Source organism: Grampus griseus (genome assembly GCF_964374135.1).
Source record: "Grampus griseus genome assembly, chromosome: 14".
Taxonomy (NCBI): domain Eukaryota; kingdom Metazoa; phylum Chordata; class Mammalia; order Artiodactyla; family Delphinidae; genus Grampus; species Grampus griseus.
This window is the reverse complement of record NC_139008.1, coordinates 4,577,337-4,599,595: the sequence shown is the minus strand read 5'-3', so window position 1 is coordinate 4,599,595 and position 22,259 is coordinate 4,577,337. Positions and strand designations below refer to the sequence as shown.

At 46.2% G+C, this 22,259-nt stretch overlaps 1 protein-coding gene across 1 annotated transcript; it reads left to right on the top strand.

Moving 5' to 3' along the window:
* The first annotated feature begins 765 nt into the window (after positions 1-765).
* RAC1 (Rac family small GTPase 1) lies at positions 766-21,949 on the top strand. Its single transcript, XM_082670666.1, has 6 exons — positions 766-1,057; positions 10,491-10,562; positions 13,344-13,461; positions 19,174-19,236; positions 19,969-20,128; positions 20,323-21,949. Exons 1-6 carry the CDS (start codon positions 1,023-1,025, stop codon positions 20,451-20,453), a joined length of 579 nt encoding a protein of 192 aa, XP_082526792.1. The 5' UTR covers positions 766-1,022; the 3' UTR covers positions 20,454-21,949.
* Positions 21,950-22,259: the final 310 nt, after the last annotated feature.

Sequence of the window (22,259 nt, the reverse complement as noted above, 5' to 3'; positions counted from 1 at the left end):
CACATGCCGCAGAGCAACTAGGCCCGTGCACCAGAACTACTGAGCCTGTGCTCTACAGCCCACGAGCCACAACTACTGAGCCTGCACTCTAGAGTTGGTAAGCCACAACTGCTGAAGCCTGCGTGCCTAGAGCCCGTGCTCCGCAACAAGAGAAGCCACCGCAATGAGAAGCCAGCCCACCACAACGAAGAGTAGCCCCCGCTCGCCGCAACATGCAGCTCGCTCACTGCATGCATCAACGAAGACCCAACGCAGCCAAAAATAAATAATTAAAAAAATAAAAATAATTAAGAATAACTAGAAAATGCATATGCAAAGGAGGAAAGTTCAACCTATTTTTGGCTGAATGAACATTAGTTATCTGATTAATGGTACCATGTATGGTCTTTTCTTTATAGTTCTAGGTTGCGAATTTTCTAGAAGGGCCTTGTCATCACCTAAATTATGGGGATCACAAAGAACAGATGTTCACCCCTTGGGCGGCCTCCGACAGCAGTTGGTCGCGGGCTTGGGGAGCCGGCTCCTGGAAGCCGGGGCCTCCCTCGAGGCCCACCTGGGCGGGCGGGGCGGGGCCAGGACCGCGGCCGAAGCGCACAAAGATGGCTGGCGGCCCGCCCCGCTCCCGGCTCCCGGAGTCCGGAGCCGAGCGTTCCCGAGCGTTCCCGAGCGCTCCCGAGCGCTCCCGAGCGTTCCCGAAGCCTAGAGAAACCCCGGGAGTCGCGCGGGCGGGAGCGGCCCCGCCCCGGAGCCTGGGAGCGGAGGCGCCGGGGCGGGGGAGGGGAGGCCGGATGTGAGTGGAGCGGCCATTTCCTGTTTCTCTGCAGTTTTCCCCAGCTTTGGGTGGTGGCTGCTGCTGGGCTCCGGCTTCCCATCGGCGGAGGGCAAGGCGGCGTGGACAGCGGCCCCGGCACCCCGCGCCCCGCCGCCCGCAGCCGCGCGCCCGCCCGCCCGCCGCGCCCCGAGCTCTCCGCTCTTCGCCTCAGTGCCCGGCCGCCGCCGCCGCGGCCCAGAGAGCGGCCCAGATGCAGGCCATCAAGTGTGTGGTGGTGGGAGACGGGTGAGTGCGCGGGCCGCCCCGGGGGTCGAGGGCCGGGGCTAGGGGCCTGGCGGGCGGGCGGGCGCCGCGGGCTGGCCTGGGGCCTGGCCGGGCTTCTCCCGGGCGGGGGGCGTGGGCCGCCACCCTCCCCGGGACCGGACGGCGCGGGCCTGGTTCCGGCTTTTTTATTTTTTTATTTTTTGGTGTGTGTGTGGTGGTGGGGGGAGGGAGGGGATCGGCGATCGGCGGCCGGAGGGAAAGTGAACTCCACCCTCCCGCTTTCTCCCCGGCCCGCTGACCGCCCGGCAGAACTCGACCCGGGCCGCCACCCTCCCTCGTTTGCCTGTAGTTTGGGTGGGTTTAGGGAGTTGCCTTTCTTAAAAAAGGACCCCCTCTTGATTTTCCCATTAACCTCGAGTTTCATTGAGACCTTCGTGGGTCCCGGCGGTCCCAGCTCGGTCGTAGGGGAGGAATATGTGCACGGGCTGGTTGGGGGTGGATCCTAAACTGATTCGCCAGGGGGTGCCTTCCGCTTGTACTTAAGCCACTTTTCTGATTTTTTAAGGGACTCTCTGTTTGCTATTAAGGTGGGGAAACTTTTAGGATTTCTAGCTGCGAGGAGCTGGGTGTGCTTAAGACGGTTCCTTTCTCGGAATGTGGTGTGGTCATACATTTAAAAAAAAAAGGAAAGAAAGAAAAGAAAATAAGAAGAAAAAGCTGGCCTTCGCCTCACGCGTTAGGTTTGGGATGTAGCAGAACAGCCTCCCTGAGCCGGGCCGCCCTGTGACTCAAAACAGTTCTTTTCACTACTGTCTGTGGTGGTTCCCGGCCCTAAAGGAAGACTTGTCTTAGGCAGTTTTTTCCTCCCCTGGAAACAAGAATCTCAGTGTAATCCGAGCAAAATCGTGCGTCTCAGCATGGTTCGAGTACATGAGCATTAACAAGGAAGCTCCAAGAATTACTACCAGTTGCAGCAAAGTCAGAATGCAACTGGTACCTATTTGGAGTCTTGTAAAGTCGAACGAAGAGTTCTGGCATCCCTGTACCCTAAACTTGTTATAAGGGCTGGTTTGCTTTTATGCCTCGATGAATTTATGAGTTCTCGGTTTCTTTAGATCATTGTAAATTAGACATTTGACTTGTTTCTATAACTAATTCAGATCCATGAAGGACAATCAGACAACTGATTGTTTTAAAAAGATGCCCTCTGTATGATTTGTCAGGCTCACAAATGTGAAAGATTATTGACACTTCATAGTTCTGTCTATATTATTAAAAATTGTAAGTTTCTATTTAGGAATATGTATAGTAGTTTTGTGTTTTTTAACCCTTTAAAAGAAAGCTTTAATTTGGGGGAAATGTTCAGTTAATTGGTTTAACAGTGAAATCACTAAATTCATTTAAATGAAGTTTTGATCCTTTTGCTACTGAATTAACTGAGCAGTCACTGTCTTAGGAACATTTTAAATTATCTGAATTTCCTTTAAAAAATAAGAATGCGGAATCAGTAATACATACTAGTTTTTTTAAAGTCATATTGCTGATAATCCATTACCTAATCCTAGAATGTAATATTCTTATTTGAAAAATTTAAAAACATATGCACAGAAGACATATTCAGTTTACTTAATTATACTTACAAACTGTGGACCTCTACTGTTTGCTTGGCTTGTTTATCTAGTTAAATACTTGTTGAATGCCTACTGTGGAATCTGGATCCTTCCTTCATATCCCCACCTCACCACTTACGGGGAAACCCTGAGCATATCACTCATCCCCCAAGAGAGGTGCCTCAAGGGGAAATTGTGAGATTAAACAAGATGCTGGCTATTAAGTGCCTCACAGGTGCCTGGCCCCTACTGAGTGCTTACTGAGTGCCAGCTGCCAGTATTTTTATTATTATTGCTGTTTCTGTTACTCTGAGGCATTGCTAGGCTCTGTGGAAGGAGTGTTAGGCATAAAACACGGTGACCTAGAGTTTTCTGTCAGTTTTTTAGTACTGTATTTGACATTGATGTTGACATTAGAAGTGAAATGTACCTTTACAAAAAAAATTGAGCTGTATTACTTTAAATCAGGGCTAACATGTAGCAGACATGGCTTAAGTGAAAAATCTAGATATATACTTTTTCCATCAAAAGTATTTTCCTGCTTTTATCTGAATAAACTATATTCCTGATGGGAATGTTTTATTAAAAAATTGTTACAGCTATAAGTGCGGGTCTAAATTTTGTGGCGTGAAAGTTGCTTAATGTTATGGAATTTCAGGCAGTTAGGGGCAGTTTAAGCAGGGAAGGCAAACTGGTTGAGGTTCCACAAATTGGAGGCTTCCTTATTTTAAAAATATTCTGGTTAAAGGCTCTGTCGTAACTGTATTATAATTAGCACCAATTAGCCTATATTCTTCTTCTTTTTTTAGAACTTAGCTTCTGCCTCTGACATTGTTTTTTTTTTTTTAATTAATTAATTTTTGGCTGCACTGGATCTTCATTGCCATGCACGGGCTTTCTCTAGTTGCAGTGCACGGGGGCTACTCTTCGTTGTGGTGCGCGGGCTTCTCATTGCGGTGGCTTCTCTTGTTGCGGAGCACGGGCTCTAGGCGCACGGCCTTCGGTAGTTGCAGCACGTGGGCTCAGTAGTTGTGGCTCGTGGGCTCTAGAGTGTGGGCTCAGTAGTTGTGGCACACGAGCTTAGCTGCTCCGAGGCATGCGGGATCTTCCTGGACCAGGGATGGAACCCATGTTCCCTGCATTGGCAGGTGGATTCTTAACCACTGCGCCACCAGGGAAGTCCCCAAGCCTATATTCTTCTAATGGATTATTTTCTATACACCAATTCAGTTGGCATTGAGTATCAAATGTGAGGTAAATTTTGATACTTTTTAATTGTGTTAATCCTTCTGTTGATCCTGATTCTGTTAGTCCTTCCTGAACATGGGGTTTGTCACTTTAATTTGGGGAACTTCTGCCCCACGATTTTCTCTCAGCTTTACTTAGGTAAGACAGCATCTCACATTTATGATCAGCCACATTTTAAATTTTTGGCTGCACTGTGTGGCACGTGGAACTTCCCCAACCAGGGATCGAACCCGTGCCCTCTGGGTGGAAGCGCAGAGTCCTAACCACTGGACTGCCAGGGAGGTCCTGAACAGCCACTTTTAATTGTGTGTTGTTTCGGCTTTGCTTGACTGGGAGGCTGGGGGTGAGTGACTTGAGCCCCCGTTCCCCATTTCACTCCAGGTGGCGTTAGTGGTCTCTCCAGCCCAGTGTCTGATTTAGACATTGCTGTCCAGGAATTTTTTTAGTTGAGCATGATAAATGCCTTCCATGATGTCATCTTGATAGGAATGTACACCAGTTCCTGCCTACTTCCACTGAACAAGCAGTAATGGTGTGATCCATGAGTTTAAGTTTCTGCATTGCCTTCCAAATTTATGTTTAGTGTTTGAATCTGATCTTGGTTGGTAAAATTCTGTGTAATGTGTTTTTTGCTGTTGTTTTAATTTCAGGTGATAATTCCAGCTAAAAGTTTGGGGTTGGGTTCAGTGAAGGAATATCAGGAGTCCATTTTTAGAAACCTTAAAGCCACCCTTTTATAATCTGTCTTTTGCATTAGTCAGTTAATGTCTTTGTACTTCCTACTTTTTCACCTTTGCATCATCAGGTAGCTCTAACTTAGAATTGTAGTCTTCCTAGAAAGGAGATGTTTTACCAGGGATCCTGCTACCAGGGCAGTTACCACATGTCACCAGACGGGATTTTTTCTTCCACCATCTTAATGTGAAAAATGTCAAACATGGGAAGGTTGGAAGAATTGTGCAGTGAACACTCACATGCCCACCACTTAGATTCTGTAATCAAGAGTTTGCTCTATTTGCTTTATCACATGGTAACGTGTTCCCATTTGGGGGCAGTAGTTTAAGAGGATTTGATACAGAAGCTGATTTTGGAAGGAGAATGGGGGTGACACACAGTTAGATATAAATTCTTGGTTTTGAACTCTGCATCTTTAGCTGACCCGTATAATCAGCTACCCCAGGCTTAGGCTTGGTGGTTCTAGAATGACAGTCTGGAGTAACGGCTGCTTCAGATTTGAACTCTATCGTAGGTGGCATCTTCAGCCTTGAGTGTTCTCGTAACCTAAGTGTTGAGAATCTGAACTTTTTGAAGCCTCCAATGGTGATAATGACTGGCTTTCTCTAAGTTGGTTGGAATGTCCCCTGTTGGTGGCAGAACATCAGAATTTCAGTTAGGGTTTTGTGTTTTTGTAGCACTAAATTGCTCTATTAATCCATACATTTTCTGAACTTAACTCTCTGCGTAGTTATACATTTACTGAAGGGCTGGTGTCTTCAGTAAACGTATAACTGAAGTCCCCAAAACCCATTTCTTGGCATAAATTGAGGACTTTCATTCAGGGTCTTTCATTAATGCAATAAGTATAAATGTATATTTGATACTTATAATTAACATTCCACTACATTCTATTAATTTGTTCTTAAGATCCTAGGTACTTTTAGGGGTTGGGGAGGGGGAATTAGAAGGGAGTCAGAAGGAGCAAAATTCCAGTTATAAATAAGTACTAGGTATGTAATGTACAACATGATAAAGGTAATTAACACTGCTGTATGTTATAGATGAAAGTTGTTAAGAGAATAAATCCTAAGAGTTCTCATCACAAGGAGAAAAATTTTTTTCTATTTCTTTGATGTTGTACCTTTAAGAGCTGATAGATGTTCACTAAACCTATTGTGGTAATCATTTCATGATGTATATAAGTTGAATCATTGTTAAACGCCTTAAACTTATATAGTGCTGTATGTAAAATATACCGCAATAAAAGTGGGGAAAAAAAGATCTAGGTACTTTTAGACAGCAATACAGGCTCCTTAGTTTGGTTTACAATAGTCATTGGAGAAATCTGGTTTTTCTGTCCTACTAAGATCAATTTATCTTTTTTATTTTTTTTAAGGCAATGCAGAATCTTCTTTTTGAGTTGCCTGGATCCCTTACTTTTTTCTTTTCTTTCTTTTTTTTTTTTTTTTTTTTTGTCTGCTCTGGGTGGTGTGTGGCATCTCATTAGTTCCCCCATCAGGGCTCGAACCCATGCTCCCTGCAGTGGAAGCACAGAGTCTTAACCACTGGACCGCCAGGGAAGTCCATCCCTTACTTTTTTAAAAAAATAAATTTATTTATTTTATTTTTGGCTGCATTGGGTCTTCGTTGCTGTGCGCGTGGTCTTTTCTCTGGTTGCAGCGAGCGGGGGCTACTCTTCGTTGCCTTGCGAGGGCTTCTCATTGCAGTGGCTTCTCGTTGCAGAGCAAGGTCTCTAGGTGCATGGGCTTCAGTAGTTGTGGCACGTGGGCTCAGTAGTTGTGGCTCACAGGCTTTGTTGCTCTGCGGCATGTGGGATCTTCCTGCACCGGGGCTCGAACCCGTGTCCCCTGCGTTGGCAGGCACATTCTTAACCACTGCACCACCAGGGAAGCCCCATCCCTTACTTTTTTAATGTGAGGAAATTGCCAGTGTTTACAGATTTATCGATTTTTATGTGCTTTTAAGTTTTGGCTTATAGGTTTCAGGAAGTAACACTGAAGTTTACCAAAAATTTTTTAAGGAAAAGTTTTCCTTGAGGTTCTCCTAATGGAAAAATAAAGGACATAGTAGGAACATAATTTACTGGCTTTGGTCTTGATTATTTCTACAGGATAGAGCAGAAGCATAGGTTAAAAAAATGTGCTCAATTGCCGTTAGATTAAAATGTTGTGTGATGACTCACTGTCACTTAAAACTTAAATAAATATTTTCTATCTACACTGTCAACTTTGTAACCCGTAAAAAAACTAGTAACAGTTGCAATTATTTATCACAAATAAGATACTTCTTAAATTAAAAAAAAATGTGTTTATGTGAATGTTCTTCTAGTAGACTCATTCACTTTCTAGAGTTACAGCATCTTTCAAAGATTAAAAAGAGACCGAACCGAATAGTTAAACATATAAAATTGGAAATTCCAAAGCAAATAGTAACTTCCAGAAATTATGCAGCAGCATCAGTCAAGGCTGACCAAATAACTGCTTCTATTCTTTCTGTGGGGAAAAGCTGTGACTTTGTCTAGAGCCGATGTTGACTTTGGCCTCTAGCATTTATTTGTGGAGTGTGTTTAAAAGCGGTGAATAAATACACTAATGGGAGGTAAATAACCTTTTCTTTTTATCTGTTTTTTAAAATTAAGTAAACATTTAAATCAAAGGTTGGACATGTACTTATTTAAAAAAAGTCAGAATTTTATACTTTACTAATTTTCTTATAGAATACAGCTTTTTAGCAAATGATGATTGGTAATAAAATTTCATTTATTATCAGGTGATGCCAGTACCTTGAATTCCTTTACAGTTAAACCTTTCAAAAGATGAAGGCTCAGCTGAAGGTGGAGTTTCAGGAAAAGAAATTTTGGAGCATTTAAAACACAGTTGGTGGTATTTATAGTGATGGCTTTGTTCCTCATGCATAGAGGAGAGACTTAGGACAGGGTCTCTGAAGTGAAACTGTGATATTTTAACATAACAGTTAAAACTTTTAGAGCTTCTTATCTTTGACATTAAGAGGCAATAACTATTAACATTTTTACACAGCAACATTTGTAATTTTGAAAAGAGATTCACTTATCCTGGCCTTAGAGTCCACTCTCTTCCTCAGCTACCACATCCAGCCCCTGGCCAAGCCACGCTTGTTTTGCCCCACATCTCGGCAGCTCTTGAAGTGGCCCACTTCTCTGCACCCTGAAACCCCCTCCACGGTCCAGGCCACCCGGGCTGGTTCCTGGAACACAGTGGCAGCTGCTTCCTTGTTTTCAGCCTCCAGTTTCAACTTCTTTGGTCCTCTTTCCACACTGTCATCAGAGGCTGCTTCTGAAAATGCAAATCTAATGGTTTCTCGGCAACAAAAATCTTCTGTTACTCCCCAAGTAGCGTCAAGTTCCAGGCCCTTAACGAGAAGAGAGGACAACTGCTTCAGACTTCCCTCTGCCACTTGCCCGTTCTTTCTCCGTCCTTCAGTTTTACTGGGCTTCTTGTAGTCTGGGTCTCGCCACGTGCTGTTGCGTTTGCCTAGAATGTTCCTCCTTGCTGTGTCCCCACTCATCAGTCTCAATGACATTGCTGCCGCCTCTGCCCCCAAGACTAGGTTAGATCCCTTTGCTGTCCATCTCCAGAGCATCTTTAGTAACACTTATCACACCTATAATTTTGTGTAATGACTGCATTTTTCATTTTTTAGTTTAGTAACTGCATAAGTTCCATGAGATCTTGTGCGTTGCAGTGTCTTTAGCACCTAGTGTACTTCTGGCATAGCACCCAGTTTGTTGGTATAGATTGAAATTGCATTAATGCTCACAATAGTTTGGTGAATGGAGTTGGTAGTTTTGTATCCATCTTACAATTGAGAAAACTGAGGCATAAGGAAGTTGAAACTTAAACAATTCCAGCCAGTAAGTGGTAGAGTTGGCTATGGGTCGCACATCTGGGACAGTGACTTCAGATATCTCAGACTCCTACTCATTCAGGTTTTTTTTTTTTTTTTAACATTCTAAGCTTTTAACAAAATGTATGGCCAATGAGTCATTTCTGTTTAGAAAGCCTTTAGGAGTTGGACGCTAGCTCCTGATGATGTCATGTTTGACTATGAGGTCTTTGGGGTGAGGGAGTTCCAGCTTTTGTTAAGCCTTGATAATGTTACGAGTGCAACAAGTATTGGCAAGACTGCCTGGGCCTGTATGTAATCTGCTCTTGTTGAGAGGTTTTTGCTAAGAGTGCAAGGAAAATAGAAAATCACTTAACTTCTTTATTGTGAGTCCTAATTTATAGTAGTAGTTGAGATTGAACAACAAAATCTTACGACTCAGAGCTCCAGTGTATCTCGTGACCTTGGTGAGCCAACAGAGGACAGCAGGGAGATGGGCCCGTGTAAGGAGCATTTATTTGGTGAGCCCTTGGGAGGCCAGGGACTCTGAGAAGCCCCTGAAGCCACCCTGTGAATGTTGTAAAATTTAGAGAATGTGTGTTGGCTACTGGTGCAGTGATCGTCTTAATTTTTAGGTGATACCCCCCTGAAAAATTTTCCAAGTGGTTGGGAGACTTTCATCACCGCCCTGGCACCCTGTATCTGCTTCCAGTTGTGCGGGAGGCCCTCCTGTCTCGGGAGTATTTCTACACTCTTCTCTGTTACTTCTCCTCTTTGCAGCTGTTTGGGAAGTTTACTCCAGCGTCCCTGAGCCATTAATTAATATGTCTGGAATGTAATGTGTTAGCTGCTCTAAAAGTTTATGGTGGGGCTTCCCTGGTGGCTTAGTGGTTGCGAGTCCGCCTGCCGATGCAGGGGACGCGGGTTCGTGCCCCCGTCTGGGAAGATCCCACATGCCGCAGAGCGGCTGGGCCCGTGAGCCATGGCCGCTGAGCCTGCGCATCCGGAGCCTGTGCTCTGCAACGGGAGAGGCCACAACAGTGAGAGGCCCGCGTACCAGGAAAAAAAAAAAAGTTTATGGTGGATGTGAGGATGTGGCAAGGTGGCACGTGAATGCAGATGAATTAAAGTGAGAGCAGTTGTGTGTGGTGGTTGGTAACTAAGCACTCTCTTTAGAGAACAGCTGTCACTGATGGCCAGAGGGAAGGCTTTAGGAAGGTGGGATTTGAGCTGCCACTCGGAGGCAGCAAAATATATTACTTAGCAACAAAATGGAAACTGGAGAGGAAAGCTATGTTTGCATATTAGTATTCATCAAAATAATTTGAGGATAGATTTGCAGATTCTTGGATGAAAGCCTTCTAGAGATCTTCACAGAAGAGACTTTCAGTTTAAAAATACTTTTCCCGGGTACATCCCTTGTGGTGCAGTGGTTAAGAATCTGCCTGCCAATGCAGGGGACACGGGTTCGATCCCTGATCTAGGAAGATCCCACATGCTGCGGAGCAGCTAAGCCCGTGTGCCACAACTACTGAAGTCCACGCGCCTGGAGCCCGTGCTCCGCCACAAGAGAAGTTACCAAAATGCCCATGCACTGCAACGAAGAGTAGCCCCCGCTCGCCGCAACTAGAGAAAGCCCGTGCGCAGCAACGAAGACCCAACACAGCCATCAATCAGTCAATTTAAAATACTGTTCCTGTTCAACCTTGTGCTTGTTAACAAGTATTTCCTGACTACTAGTGCTAATACCTAAAGCAAAAGCAGAGTGTGAAGCCTCTGGACTCTGCCTTTCTGAGTAGTTCTAGTTTGTTTACTTTAAATTTCAGGATAAAACTATGTGTAGTGTTAAATAAAAGGTTATAGAAACTCTTTAGGGCTAAGTACTTGATGTATATACTTCTTGATTTTTCTATAAGTTATTTTCACCGAATAATGAAATCTAAGACTGCATTCATGTTGACTAAGCAACTTACACCATTTTTTTCTCTCTTTAGAGCTGTAGGTAAAACTTGCCTCCTGATCAGTTATACGACCAATGCCTTTCCTGGAGAGTATATCCCCACTGTGTAAGTATCCTGAGTTAAACTGGAAATTAACTTGTCTGTCATACGTTGCTTTGGATTCTATTGACCTTTGTTCTGCTCTTTCTTAATCCTTATGCAAACAGATGTGATTAATTTTCCTTTCAGTCACTGAGGTCTCATTATAAGGTATTTGGACTTTTAAAAAATACTTAATGCAGGGGCTTCCCTGGTGGCGCAGTGGTTGAGAATCTGCCTGCTAATGCAGGGGACACGGGTTCGAGCCCTGATCCGGGAAGATCCCACATGCCGTGGAGCAACTAGGCCCGTGAGCCACAACTACTAAGCCTGCGCATCTGGAGCCTGTGCTCTGCAACAAGAGAGGCCGCGATAGTGAGAGGCCTGCGCACCGAGATGAAGAGTGGCCCCCGCTTGCCACAACTAGAGAAAGCCCTCGCACAGAAACGAAGACCCAACACAGCCAAAAATAAATTTAAAAAAAAAGTAACAAATGTTCAAGTACAATTGGTGTCTTTAAAAAAAAAATAGTAATGTAACGTAAAGTTTCTGCACAGTGAGGAAGCACGCAGCTTTCCTAATTGGTTTTTAGATATTCGGGAAGTGAAAGTTAAACCAGCTGTGAATACAGAGACTGGATAACATAAGAGTTTCGGATAAGTTTGGCTTTCTGGGCTCTTTGTGTGAAGGGTCAAGGAACTGGAACAAAATACTCCATTATGTTTTAATTGGCCTTTTCTGGCGAGTAATTCAACGGTTACATGTCACTGTTGAGTTATTGGGCTTTGGAATTGAAATCAGGGTGTGTGTGCGTGGTGGGGTGTAGAGTGGGGGGACGGATGGGAGGACGGAATCAGCTACTGAGCTGCTTATTCCCTGTTGGCAGCAGAACTGGGCGGGGGTGGAAAAGTGCTTTTCTGATGGTGGGGTTACCAGGGAGCCTCGTAACGCACCGCCCTGCTGCTGGGAGCTCTGTCCTCATGGCTGCGGTGCTGGTGGAGAGGAAACGCCTCACTTCCCACTGTGCTCACCCCCTCAGTCACAACAGGCACATCTCGGTGTCCTGTGTGTGTTTTAACGTAAGTGGGATCACACTGTCCTGAATTTATGGTGGGGACTTTCTTAATCTCCACATGTAGCTAGAGCTAAACCATTAACAGCTGTTACTGACTAAAGTGCTGTAGCGGACTTAACCACTGGTCACTTGGCATTGCAAACAGGGCTGGCTAAATATCATTGCACGTGTCTTTGTGCACATGTGATAGATAATTAGAGGAACTGTGGCAAAGCAAAGGAACGGACACTTTATGCTTTGATAGATGCTACACAGTTGCTGTCCCACAGGCTGTCACTTTGAGCAGCTGTGACTGAAACACCCCCTTCATACATACTGTGGTTAACATGAGTTAAAAAAAGTGACCTCATCATTTGCATTTCTGGTCACCGGTGAGGTTAAAATCGTTTGAATGTTTACTGTCCATATATAATATTCTGTGAATTGCCTTTTGAAATCCCTTGCTTGTTTTTCCACTGAAAATTCTTCTTACTGTTGGAACTGTGTGTATGAGAAATATTTATCCCTCTGTCTCTCATTTGTCTTTGAACTTTGTTATGGTGTCTTCTGCTTTTTTATGTAAACATGCCATCCTGCCTTTTCCCTGAGTTTAATGTCTTATTAAAAATATTCTGTAGGATTTTTGTAGCTGAAGTTTTTATTTTTCATTCATTTAGAGTTTATTTTTTGGTATGGTATGAGGCAGGAACCTGATTCTTCTTCACAGGTTGAAAAGAAAAAAAGTCCCAGTACCGTTTATTGAATAATCTATCATCTTCCCACTGAAGCGGAAATACAGCATATGAGACCTTTTCTTTATGAAAGCTGGTTTGGTCATTAACTTTTATAAATCACAATGGAACTTACTCAGACCATGACTTTGCTGTCACAGTGTAGTAAGATCCTAAGTTTTAGTCTTAAGTATGCAAAAATTAATTCTGGAATTCTATTTTAAAGGCTGATGTGTTGTATTCTGCTTGGCACTTGCCCTGGTTTACCTTGTGAAGCCAGATTTTAATGAGCTACTTCATGGTACTCGCCGTAATTTTTTAATGTCAACCTTATTTTCCCCCTGTCAGCCTGTAGACCTTCTAGGCTTCCTCTTATAGATAAACTAATTTGTGTGTAGCAGCCTCAAATTAATTTAAATACCTGTGTGAACTCACTTTGAAAGCGTTACACCATAGCTTCTCAGATCCAGTTTGCTTTGCGTTACCCTGCACTTTAGTCGCAAGGTGGATGACCAAGGCTCATCTTGGGGGGGTGGTGTTGTTCTGGAAACACTGCCAGCGCAGCCGTCCTGGTGTGCCCCCTAACTGAGAATGACTCACACGTGTACATGGAAAAGTCAACACGTGGGGTTTGAAAGAGGGATTAATTTTATACTTTATTTCTTCCTGGGGAGAAAAACTTTAATGCTCTCTTCATTAAAGGCAAGCAGGTTTTTATTGCTGACAGCGACTTGTTTTGGTTAAATTTAGTAGCTTGTTCCTGTTTCTCGGGTGTTTTTCTCAAGTGCTGCCTTTGTTTCCCTTACACTCCAGTTCCCGTTTTCCCTCTGCTTCTCAGCCCTTGGGAGCCTCGCCTCGCACCTGCAGGCTGGGCTGGGCACCTGCTGGCCTGGCCGCCTCTGGGCCTGCCTCGGCCTCCCCAGCTTTCTGCCCCCGCGACCCCAGCCTGGGCACCACTCAGCTCCCAGGTCTGTGCCTTGTGCTCCACGGCTAGAGACTAACCATTTTCACTCTGTTCCACAGCTTCGACAACTATTCTGCCAATGTTATGGTGGATGGAAAACCGGTGAATCTGGGCTTGTGGGATACAGCTGGACAAGAAGATTATGACCGATTACGTCCCCTATCCTATCCGCAAACGGTAAGGAGCATGACTGATTTTTAGTTTGTCCTTTACAATTCCTGATTATTTAATTAATTCATATCACCTCTGGATTTGCTTATATTGCCATCTTTTGGGTATATCGAGTAATAACAAATAACGTTAAATTAGTTCAATAGTGAATATCCGCCTGGATGCAAACCACGGTTTTGCTTGTTTTTATTTTTTGAGCATTACCAGTTATTAACTATGGCGCTGTGCGTTTTACATTCTTCCGTGTAGTTTTAGGACAGCCGTCTGAAATAGGTATTGATTGTTTTGTTTTGGCTAAATAGTTTTAAGAGCAGTTAGTTTCTAGATGAGTTTGCTTTGTGACAGTTTTGTACCACAGAATCAAATTAAGCAGTGAAGGTTAAGGTTTCTTTAGATCAAGTTAGTAACTAATCTAACAGGTTTAATGCTGTTTTTCTATAAAATACGTGTTCATTTTTTGCAGCTTTAGTACCTAAATCTTCTCAATGTAGATTGAGGTTTTAGCTTTATAAAAATGTGTCCACCGTGTCCAGTCAGAAAATTGTTAGATTGGGTTTGCTTGCCTACCAGCTGCCAGCTCGTCTCTACCAGAGCTAATTATATGGAGCCGTAGCTGGTGGACACATGGTCAGAAGCCACTTTTCTCTCAATAAGCAGTTGTCTTACTTGTATCATTTGCTTCTCGTTACATGTCTGTTCTTTGTTTTAAAAGTGCTTTTTAAAACAGCTTTGGAGGGTTAGTGACTAACTGGCCAGGGCAGTTTGCACAGAGGCAGTTGAGAGAATTCCTCGGGTTCAAATTCCGCCCTCCCCTTCCTCGCCCTGTGACTGGGCAGGTTTCTTCACCTCTAGGCCTGCCCCGTTCCTCGCAGGGCTGGATGAGTATAGATGTAGCGCGTAGAGCACGTAGAACAGCCCCAGGCGTGTCGCTGCTGTTGGGACTCCTCCTTGTGTTTGTGTAGCTGTGCTGGTAGATGTGGGGAGGCCCTCGGTTCCGAGCTGCATCCAGAGGAGAGGAAGATGCAGGACTCGCTCTCAGCGAGCCGGGCAGCCAGAGGGGTTGGGGTCAGGGAAACATCCCGGAGAAGACAGGCCTCCGCCCTTGCACTGATTTAATTATCACTTTGTTCTGGGGGGGAGTGTGAGTGAAAAGAAGTAATTAGTTCTAGTCTACTAAAAACAAATCTTGTTTTTTTTGCTTTTGAAATATGGCTTTTTCCAAGCAAAACTTACTGTCTTTTCCAGTTGCTTTCTGCTAGAGGAATTGCCAGGTTTCTTTCTTTCTTTCTTTCTTTTTTTGGTCCGTGGCATGTGGGATCTTAGTTCCCGACCAGGGGTTAAACTTGCACCCCCTGCACTGCAAGTGTGGAGTCTTAACCACTGGCCTGCCAGGGAAGTCCAGGCACAGTTTCTTTGAGCTGTAGATTTTTGCTGATTGTCCTTTAGCTGAAATCTGGGAAGAGTGCTAAACAAAGACCAAAACCATAAAATGGGAGGCTTGAATTGGCTGGCTTCTCAGTTAATCTCCAGGTAAAAGTTAACTGTGATTATGTATTAAAAATCAGCCCATAGGGCTTCCCTGGTGGCGCAGTGGCTGAGAGTCCGCCTGCCGATGCAGGGGACACGGGTTCGTGCCCTGGTCCGGGAGGATCCCACATGCCGCGGAGCGGCTGGGCCCGTGAACCATGGCCGCTGAGCCTGCGCGTCCGGAGCCTGTGCTCCACACCGGGAGGGGCCACAACAGTGAGAGGCCCGCGTACCACACACACACACAAAAAATCAGCCCATAGTCACCAAATGGTTTGAATTCTTCAGTATTTTTCAGTAGAATAGTTTAGGAAACTGTTCCATCCCCAGTGGGTGCTTGCTGAGTCCAGGTTTCAAAGGCATCTGCGTTGAGTGGTAGAGTAGGAGTCCCCAGTCAACTGGATACATCTGGGAGGGCGGCGTGTCACCACTGAGAAATGAGAACCATCTGCTGTGACTCGGGGGGTCCAGGGCAGGGTGCGGCTTCTTCCTTTGAGGCGGTCACTCGCAGTAAGTGCAAGGTGACTTGGCAAGATCCCCACTTTGCATGCTGAAGAACGCCTAGATAAGTGACACATTGAATCAGGCTGTAGTGTGTGAGGCCTGAAATCCAAGTGGGTGTTGTCCTTTCGGGGCCAGGACTTGAACTTTTCACATCCCATCTGGGGAAGGCAGTGGACCTGCACCGCAGTGTGTAACCCACCCCTTGCCAGCTTAGGAGCAAAGAGGGGCGGGCACCCCACTAGCAGTTAAAGCTGGGCCTGCCTGGGCTCCTTTGGAGACGAGAGGGTTCTCTTGGCTACTGAGGGCCGCCCCGAGCGCTGAGACGCTGGGGCCTGGAGGGTCTCCTTCCTTGGGCCATGCTGTCCTGCCAGGAGGAGCAGACCCTGGAAGTGGCAGGCTGGCACCTGGATTTCTTCTTGGCAAAGAGAAACCTCTGAACTTTGTATTAAATGAAGCCCGGTCTCTGGTTTGCAGGCTGTTTCTGTGGCTCATCCATGACACTGCCCTGACCCATGCCTGAAGGGCCAGCTGGATGATTTCATACAAAGGTCTCCCCACTCTCTAGGTCTTCGTGACCTACAAAGAGACGTGTATTTCCTGTGGTCATTTAATCCTGGCATCCTCTGTGTGGCTGAGTTAAAACTGTTTAAACCATTAGCTTCCACTTGGTTCTCCAAAAGGTGGTGGGCATGGGGTCATCATTCGGAGCGGTGAGGTCCAGCCCCCTCATTCTCCTGGGAGAGGCTGGTTCATTTGCGGACGGCTCTGCCGGCAGGCGGGCGGACGGGCAGGAGCGCCGAGGGCTGCTGTCATTTTGGGGCCTGTGAGGGAGATGGGGCTGCGGCACAGGAGTCAAGGTCGGTGGAGGCCCAGGGGCGTCTGGTGTGGGGAGGACAGGCCGCCACGGAGGGAGAGTAGCCTTCAGACCAAAGGGGAGATGGGCCTGAGACCCAAGACAGCAGCTCAGGAGGAATGACGCCGCTCCAGGACACGAGAGTGACCCTGTGAGGAGGGCTGAGGACAGAAGGACAGCGCGGCAGGTCGGAGAGCAGAGGTGGGAGGGACTGGACGCCTGAAGGTTAGTCGGCAGAAGCGCTAGAGGCGTTTTCTTCAAGCCGAGTTTGGGCTGGGGGCAGAAGGAAGAGGAAGGAACAGGCAGACGGTGTCACGTTAATGTGGGACGGAAAGCATGTTCTTCTCCATCAGAAAGATGTTCTGAAAGATGCAAAAGGGTAGAGCAGATGTGGTTAAAGGGTATTTTGAAGCTGAGTTTTTGTGGCCAATCCCCATGAGTCCCTGTATCACAGTGAAGCTTTGGCATCACTTCAAGGTCTCCGGAGGACCAGGCTTCAAAAATAGCCCATAGATCAAATCAGGATAGTTAGAGAGACTTTAACATTCGCTTTAAATCGTAAATCGGAGAAGCTTGAGTGAGATGAAATTAAAATAGTTGTCTCGCCTGTCTTTCTCTCGATTCTAGAATTCCAGGTTCTCTGTTGCTGAAGAGCAGGCCTTCAGTTCTTACTGGAACAGAGGAGTGAATTGAAAGCACAGTGGTACACGCTGGAAGTGCGGTCCCTTCTGGGCGGCCCCTCCATGCACACGGGGGGCGGGAGCAGCGCTGTCCTTTCAGTAGAGCGGGTCCCTGCATTTGAGCCGCACTCCCGTGAGGTCACAGCCCTCACACCCGGCCGCCTTGCTGGATGGCGTCTCGGCCGAGAGGCCTGCCGTGCAGACGGCCACGCCTCCTGTTGGCTCCAGCTGGGCTCCTGTCTGAGAACTTGGCCGGAGAGCTTTAAGAGGTGTGTCGTTGCTGATGGACGCCCTCGCTGAGGGTGGGACACCCCTCTGGCCTGTCCTTGCTGAGCAGAAGCCATGGGCTTCATGCTGGGGAGGGAACCTCCCTGTGCCACCACAGGTTGAAGCGCGCCTCGGTCTCCACCGTCTCTGACCTTCACAGAGTGATGGAGCGATTCAGCAGCGCCTGGCGTTATAGACCCGCTAGATCATCATCTGCTTTTAGATCCCTTGGGAGGGTTGAGACAAAATTCAGATGAAGAATAGGTAACTGGTTATATTGATTTTTCTTCTCGCTTTTTACTAAACTCAAACAAAGTTCTCATGCATTACTAGGTTGGAGAAACGTATGGTAAGGATATACCCTCCAGGGGCAAAGACAAGCCGATTGCCGTATGTAAAACTTTCAATCGACTTCAGTTTCAAGCTTTATCTGTTCTCTCGTTTCACTTAGTTTTCCTAGGATTTCCTATTGAGCCTCACGTTCCTTGAGTGTTTTATATTTAACGCACTCAAGGTTGGGGTTTTGCCTGATAGTTTACCTACTGGCTTGAATCAGAGCAGTGTGTGAACTGCTTTCCTCCCCCTCCCAGGGGACAGGAGGGACTGTCGTGCAAGGGCCCCTGTCCAGGCTGGTTGGGGAAGGAGTGCGGAGGCTCTACCTTGCAGCTCACGTGGCCCGAGTGCTTGGCGGGAGCGGGACTAACCACACTGCGGGCCCTCCTTCCTCCCGCTTTGGTGTCCGGTGCAGGGCCTGTCGGGCGAGGCTGCACGACGCTGGTGAGCTAACCCACCCCTGCTTTGAGATGTTGTGATCAGCCCAGGTGCCGAGATGCTGTGGTGATTCTTGGACGAGCTTGTGCATGTGCTAGCATTTTCAGTGTCGTTTACGAAAAGCTGTTGTGTGGGATGTTTCTTCCCTTTCAGGTACAAGATAGCAGCTGGATGATCGCAAGGAACTTGGGAATTGTGTGCATTTCACAGAGTAGCCTAATTGCCTTTTTCCAGGAAAGTGTTTCATAAATCTAGCATTTTAGAAACTCGTAGGCATTTTTTAACATGGGTAAATATTTAAATTTCACTTTTTCTTTTTTGGCCACGCCTCATGGCACGCGGGATCTTCGTTCCCTGGACCAGGGATCCGACCTTTCCCCCCCTGCAGTGGAAGCGCAGAGTCGTAACCACTGGACTGCCAGGGAAGTCCCAAATTTCACTTTTTACACAACACGGTGCAAGCTTTCCGGAGGCCCTCCTTGGGTCTGAGAAGCTCTGACAGCTGGCAAGACGCCCCTTACATACCAGATCATCCTCCCTCCCAGAGGGACGTGCCTGTTTAGCGAATTCTTGAGACCCGGCTTTATGCCTGGGACTCTGACGGCAGTTCTTTAAGAAGCAGTTTAATTGGAACCCAGTGACCATCTAAAAATGTTTGTACTTAAGATTCTGATGGGAGCGTAATGAAAAGCATACCATTTGAGGATAACAGTTTTTAATTTGAATCTGCTTTTGACGGACTGAAACCAAGTTTTATAGAAATATTGCCATAGTACCTGCCACTCGTTCTTGTCCCCGTGTAGTAACAGAGCATCAAGTTAGTTCCCAGTGGGAGCTGGGAAGGATGGAAAAGAGGCCTCCCAGGGGTCTGAATTTGATGTCTCTCTGTAGCCTCGAGTAACTTACAGCATATTTCGTACTCCACTCCCCTTCTCACTGGTAACTGGTGCTTCACATGCTGGTTCTGGTCTGGGAGCGTCTGACTACACTGCAGGCGTGTCGGGGAGAAGGCGTATGCCCTGGCCCCATGCTTCCCTCCCAGCAGCACTCAGGAAGCAAAGTGCATTCCTCACTGTAAGACCATTTTCTAAACACCTCCCTGTTTTCTTTTTATAGGATGTATTCTTGATTTGCTTTTCTCTTGTGAGTCCTGCATCATTTGAAAATGTTCGTGCAAAGGTAAGTGGGATTTTTTAGGAAAATATTTTGTTACATAATGTCACTCTCAGGAAGAAACATTAAAAAATAAAATACCATTTACTGATAGAAACTTTCAGTTATTTAAGTTGATTTTAGTAATTCTACTACTTAGGTAATTTTTTACATAAGTCATCAGTTTTTTAGGTACATGACTTGAGTATGCAGAGTTCTAAAGTCTCAAGGTCTGATTCAGAAGTGCCGTGTTCCTGGTTAAAATAATGAAGCACTTCGGAGTCGGTCTAATAAAAATAATGACCATACTTTCTACCCTGGCATCTTTCATGAACGTAGTAAAAATGACGGGTGAGAGGCCCTTCAGTTGGGATCGGGGACGTGTCTGGTGGGGGTAATGGCGGCAGAGCTGAGACCTGGGTCCAGATAGTTTTATTCTCATCCTTGAATACGTAAGGGATTTTGAGATGCCCTAAGAACCTGGCCTGTTTTACCAAAAACAAAGTAGTGGGGTGGGGGGGTTGTCCTTCCTCTCTCCTCTCTCACGGACAAGTATAGCTGTCAGTAGGGGCGTGAGTCCTGGGCTCCAGGCTGGCTAGGCACACACCGCAGCCAGTCGGTGGTTCTGGAGGGTGTGAGCTAGGCAAGGGGACGCGGTGACCAAGTGGGTGGTTGATGCAGTTGGGCACCTGTGTGGATACAGTTCAGGCGAGGGCGGTTCCGAAGGAGAGGCTGACTGCCTCCTCTGCTGGTGCCTAGTGGTACCCTGAAGTGCGACACCACTGTCCCAACACTCCTATCATCCTGGTGGGGACGAAACTTGATCTGAGGGATGATAAAGACACGATTGAGAAACTGAAGGAGAAGAAGCTGACACCCATCACCTACCCGCAGGGCTTGGCCATGGCCAAGGAGATCGGTATGGAACCCCCCATTGTCATGTCTGCTTTGCCCACGTTTTTATTTTCGTGATGGAGGCTGCAGTCCCGCCTGGGGGAGTGGACTCGGGGTCTGGCTTGCCTTTCGGGACCCCGCAGAGCAGGGCCCTCGGTGCCGTGTCAGGGTGGGGGGCGCCCCCGTTCTGATCTGAGGGTGAGGCTGTGTTTCCCACAGGTGCCGTCAAATACCTGGAGTGCTCGGCGCTCACGCAGCGAGGTCTTAAGACGGTGTTTGATGAAGCTATCCGGGCGGTTCTCTGCCCGCCCCCCGTCAAGAAGAGGAAGAGAAAATGCCTGCTGTTGTGAATGTCCGGGCCCCTCCCGCCTGTCCCCGTCCCCCAGGACCCTTTGTACGCTTTGCTCAAACGGTGGAGCCTTCGCACTCAATGCCAAGTTTTTGTTACAGATTAGTTTTTCCATAAAACCGTTTTGAACCAATCAGTAATTTCTAGGTTTTGTTTGTTTAAGGTGTAAGAGTTCAAACTTTGACATCCTATTAAAGTTTAGCCCTAAGATGACAAGCTTCCTTAAAGCCTTATTTCTCAAAGCCCCTATTCTTGCTCAGATTAAGAGTTGCCAAAATACCTTGTGAACTAAGTTGCATTGTTGGGCTAAGAACACTAAGCACTAAACTGTTCAAAGACCTTTGTCTGGAAGAGACTAGCTTCTGAGGCAGGAGATGCAGACGCTCGCTAATGAGTTTCAGACGCGAAGAGCAGTACAGCCTCCTTCCTGAAACGTTGCCATTTAATGCATCCTGATTTACCAGCCCATGTTCACTACCTAACACTGTACTGTACATCATAATGAACGAGTGTAACAGCTCAGCTCTTTGGATCAATCGTTTTGATTTCGTAGTGAGATTTTTAAAACAAATTAGTGTATTAGCTTTGGTGAGATTTTGAACAGAGCTTTTACTGCCGTGTTCCCTCCGATGAAGCATTCTGCTCTGGCCGCGGGTGCACTGGGTGGAGTGTGTGGAACACTTGTGATCAGAGGATGAAAACAGTATTTTAACAAAATATGGAGATTAATTTACACTACATTGTATACGTAATAAACTATTAAAAGTGTCACGGGTAAACGTTTTAAAAGGTTAATTTCTGTCAAATGCAGTAGATGATGAAGAAAGGCCGGTATTATCAGTAAGTGTTTTCTTAAGCTTTTCCTTAAACGTGCCCATCCCTCCTGAAATTGGGCATTTAATCCATCTTTGACCTCATCATTCTCATAGTTGCTAACTTAGTAAGTGCTTTTCTTATAGAACCCCTTCTTAATGAGCAATATGCCTCCTTGTATTATAAAATCGTTCTGAATATGCATTAGAAAATTTTTTTTGTAGATTAGTAAAAGTGCATTCCTGTTTTCATGTTACCTTATCCAAAGCTAGTAAGTGCTTTCCTTGGTTTTCTAGTAACTAGGTGTAAAAATCCTATGTTGCAGCTTTACAGTTTTTAAAATACTTAGATATTCTTAAACTGTAAACCCTGCCAGATCACCGACACTGCACCTGGACTAATAACACTGACCGCCTCTTGCCTCACAGCGTGCACACGCTTCCTGTCCTTGCCCTAACGATGTTCCTTGGGGTCTGTGAGGTTCTGTCAACCCCGTGCTCGTGCTAACGAAGTTCTGTACAACTTACCCACTGGCAAGAATACGAGCTTGGACCTTTCAACCACTAGAACAAAATTTTTTAAATTGACAGTTGCAGAATTGTGGAGTGTTTTTACATTGATCTTTTGCTAATGCGATTAGCAGTATGTTTTGCATGTATGACTTAATAAATCCTTGAATCATGATTGGTAATACTGGAGTTCTTGAGAGCTTGGGGAACCACCTGCTGGGGTATGTGTTTGTTTGCCTCCCTGTAAAACCCTGGGTCGTTGGATGTTCATTTCCAATGCATGTTTTCGTGGTGGGGGGACAGGGAGCAGTCTCTCTACGGGGAGAAGACGGAGGAGCCAGCAAACAAAGAGGGGGCGTTGAGTGACGTTCGGTTTGAGACCTGGCGAATGTTGGTGAGACTCGTGATGTCCACACGGGGACGTGTGTCAGCATGTCGGACCAGAGCTCTGGGCTGAAGATGCACATGTTGGAACCCGAACTGGC

Excerpts from the sequence above, each read along its gene's own strand:
- RAC1 (XM_082670666.1), top strand. The coding sequence starts at position 1,023 with ATGCAGGCCATCAAGTGTGTGGTGGTGGGAGACGG. Across the intron at positions 13,462-19,173 it reads CCCTATCCTATCCGCAAACG|GATGTATTCTTGATTTGCTT; the intron begins GTAAGGAGCATG and ends TTCTTTTTATAG. Across the intron at positions 20,129-20,322 it reads GGCCATGGCCAAGGAGATCG|GTGCCGTCAAATACCTGGAG; the intron begins GTATGGAACCCC and ends TGTTTCCCACAG.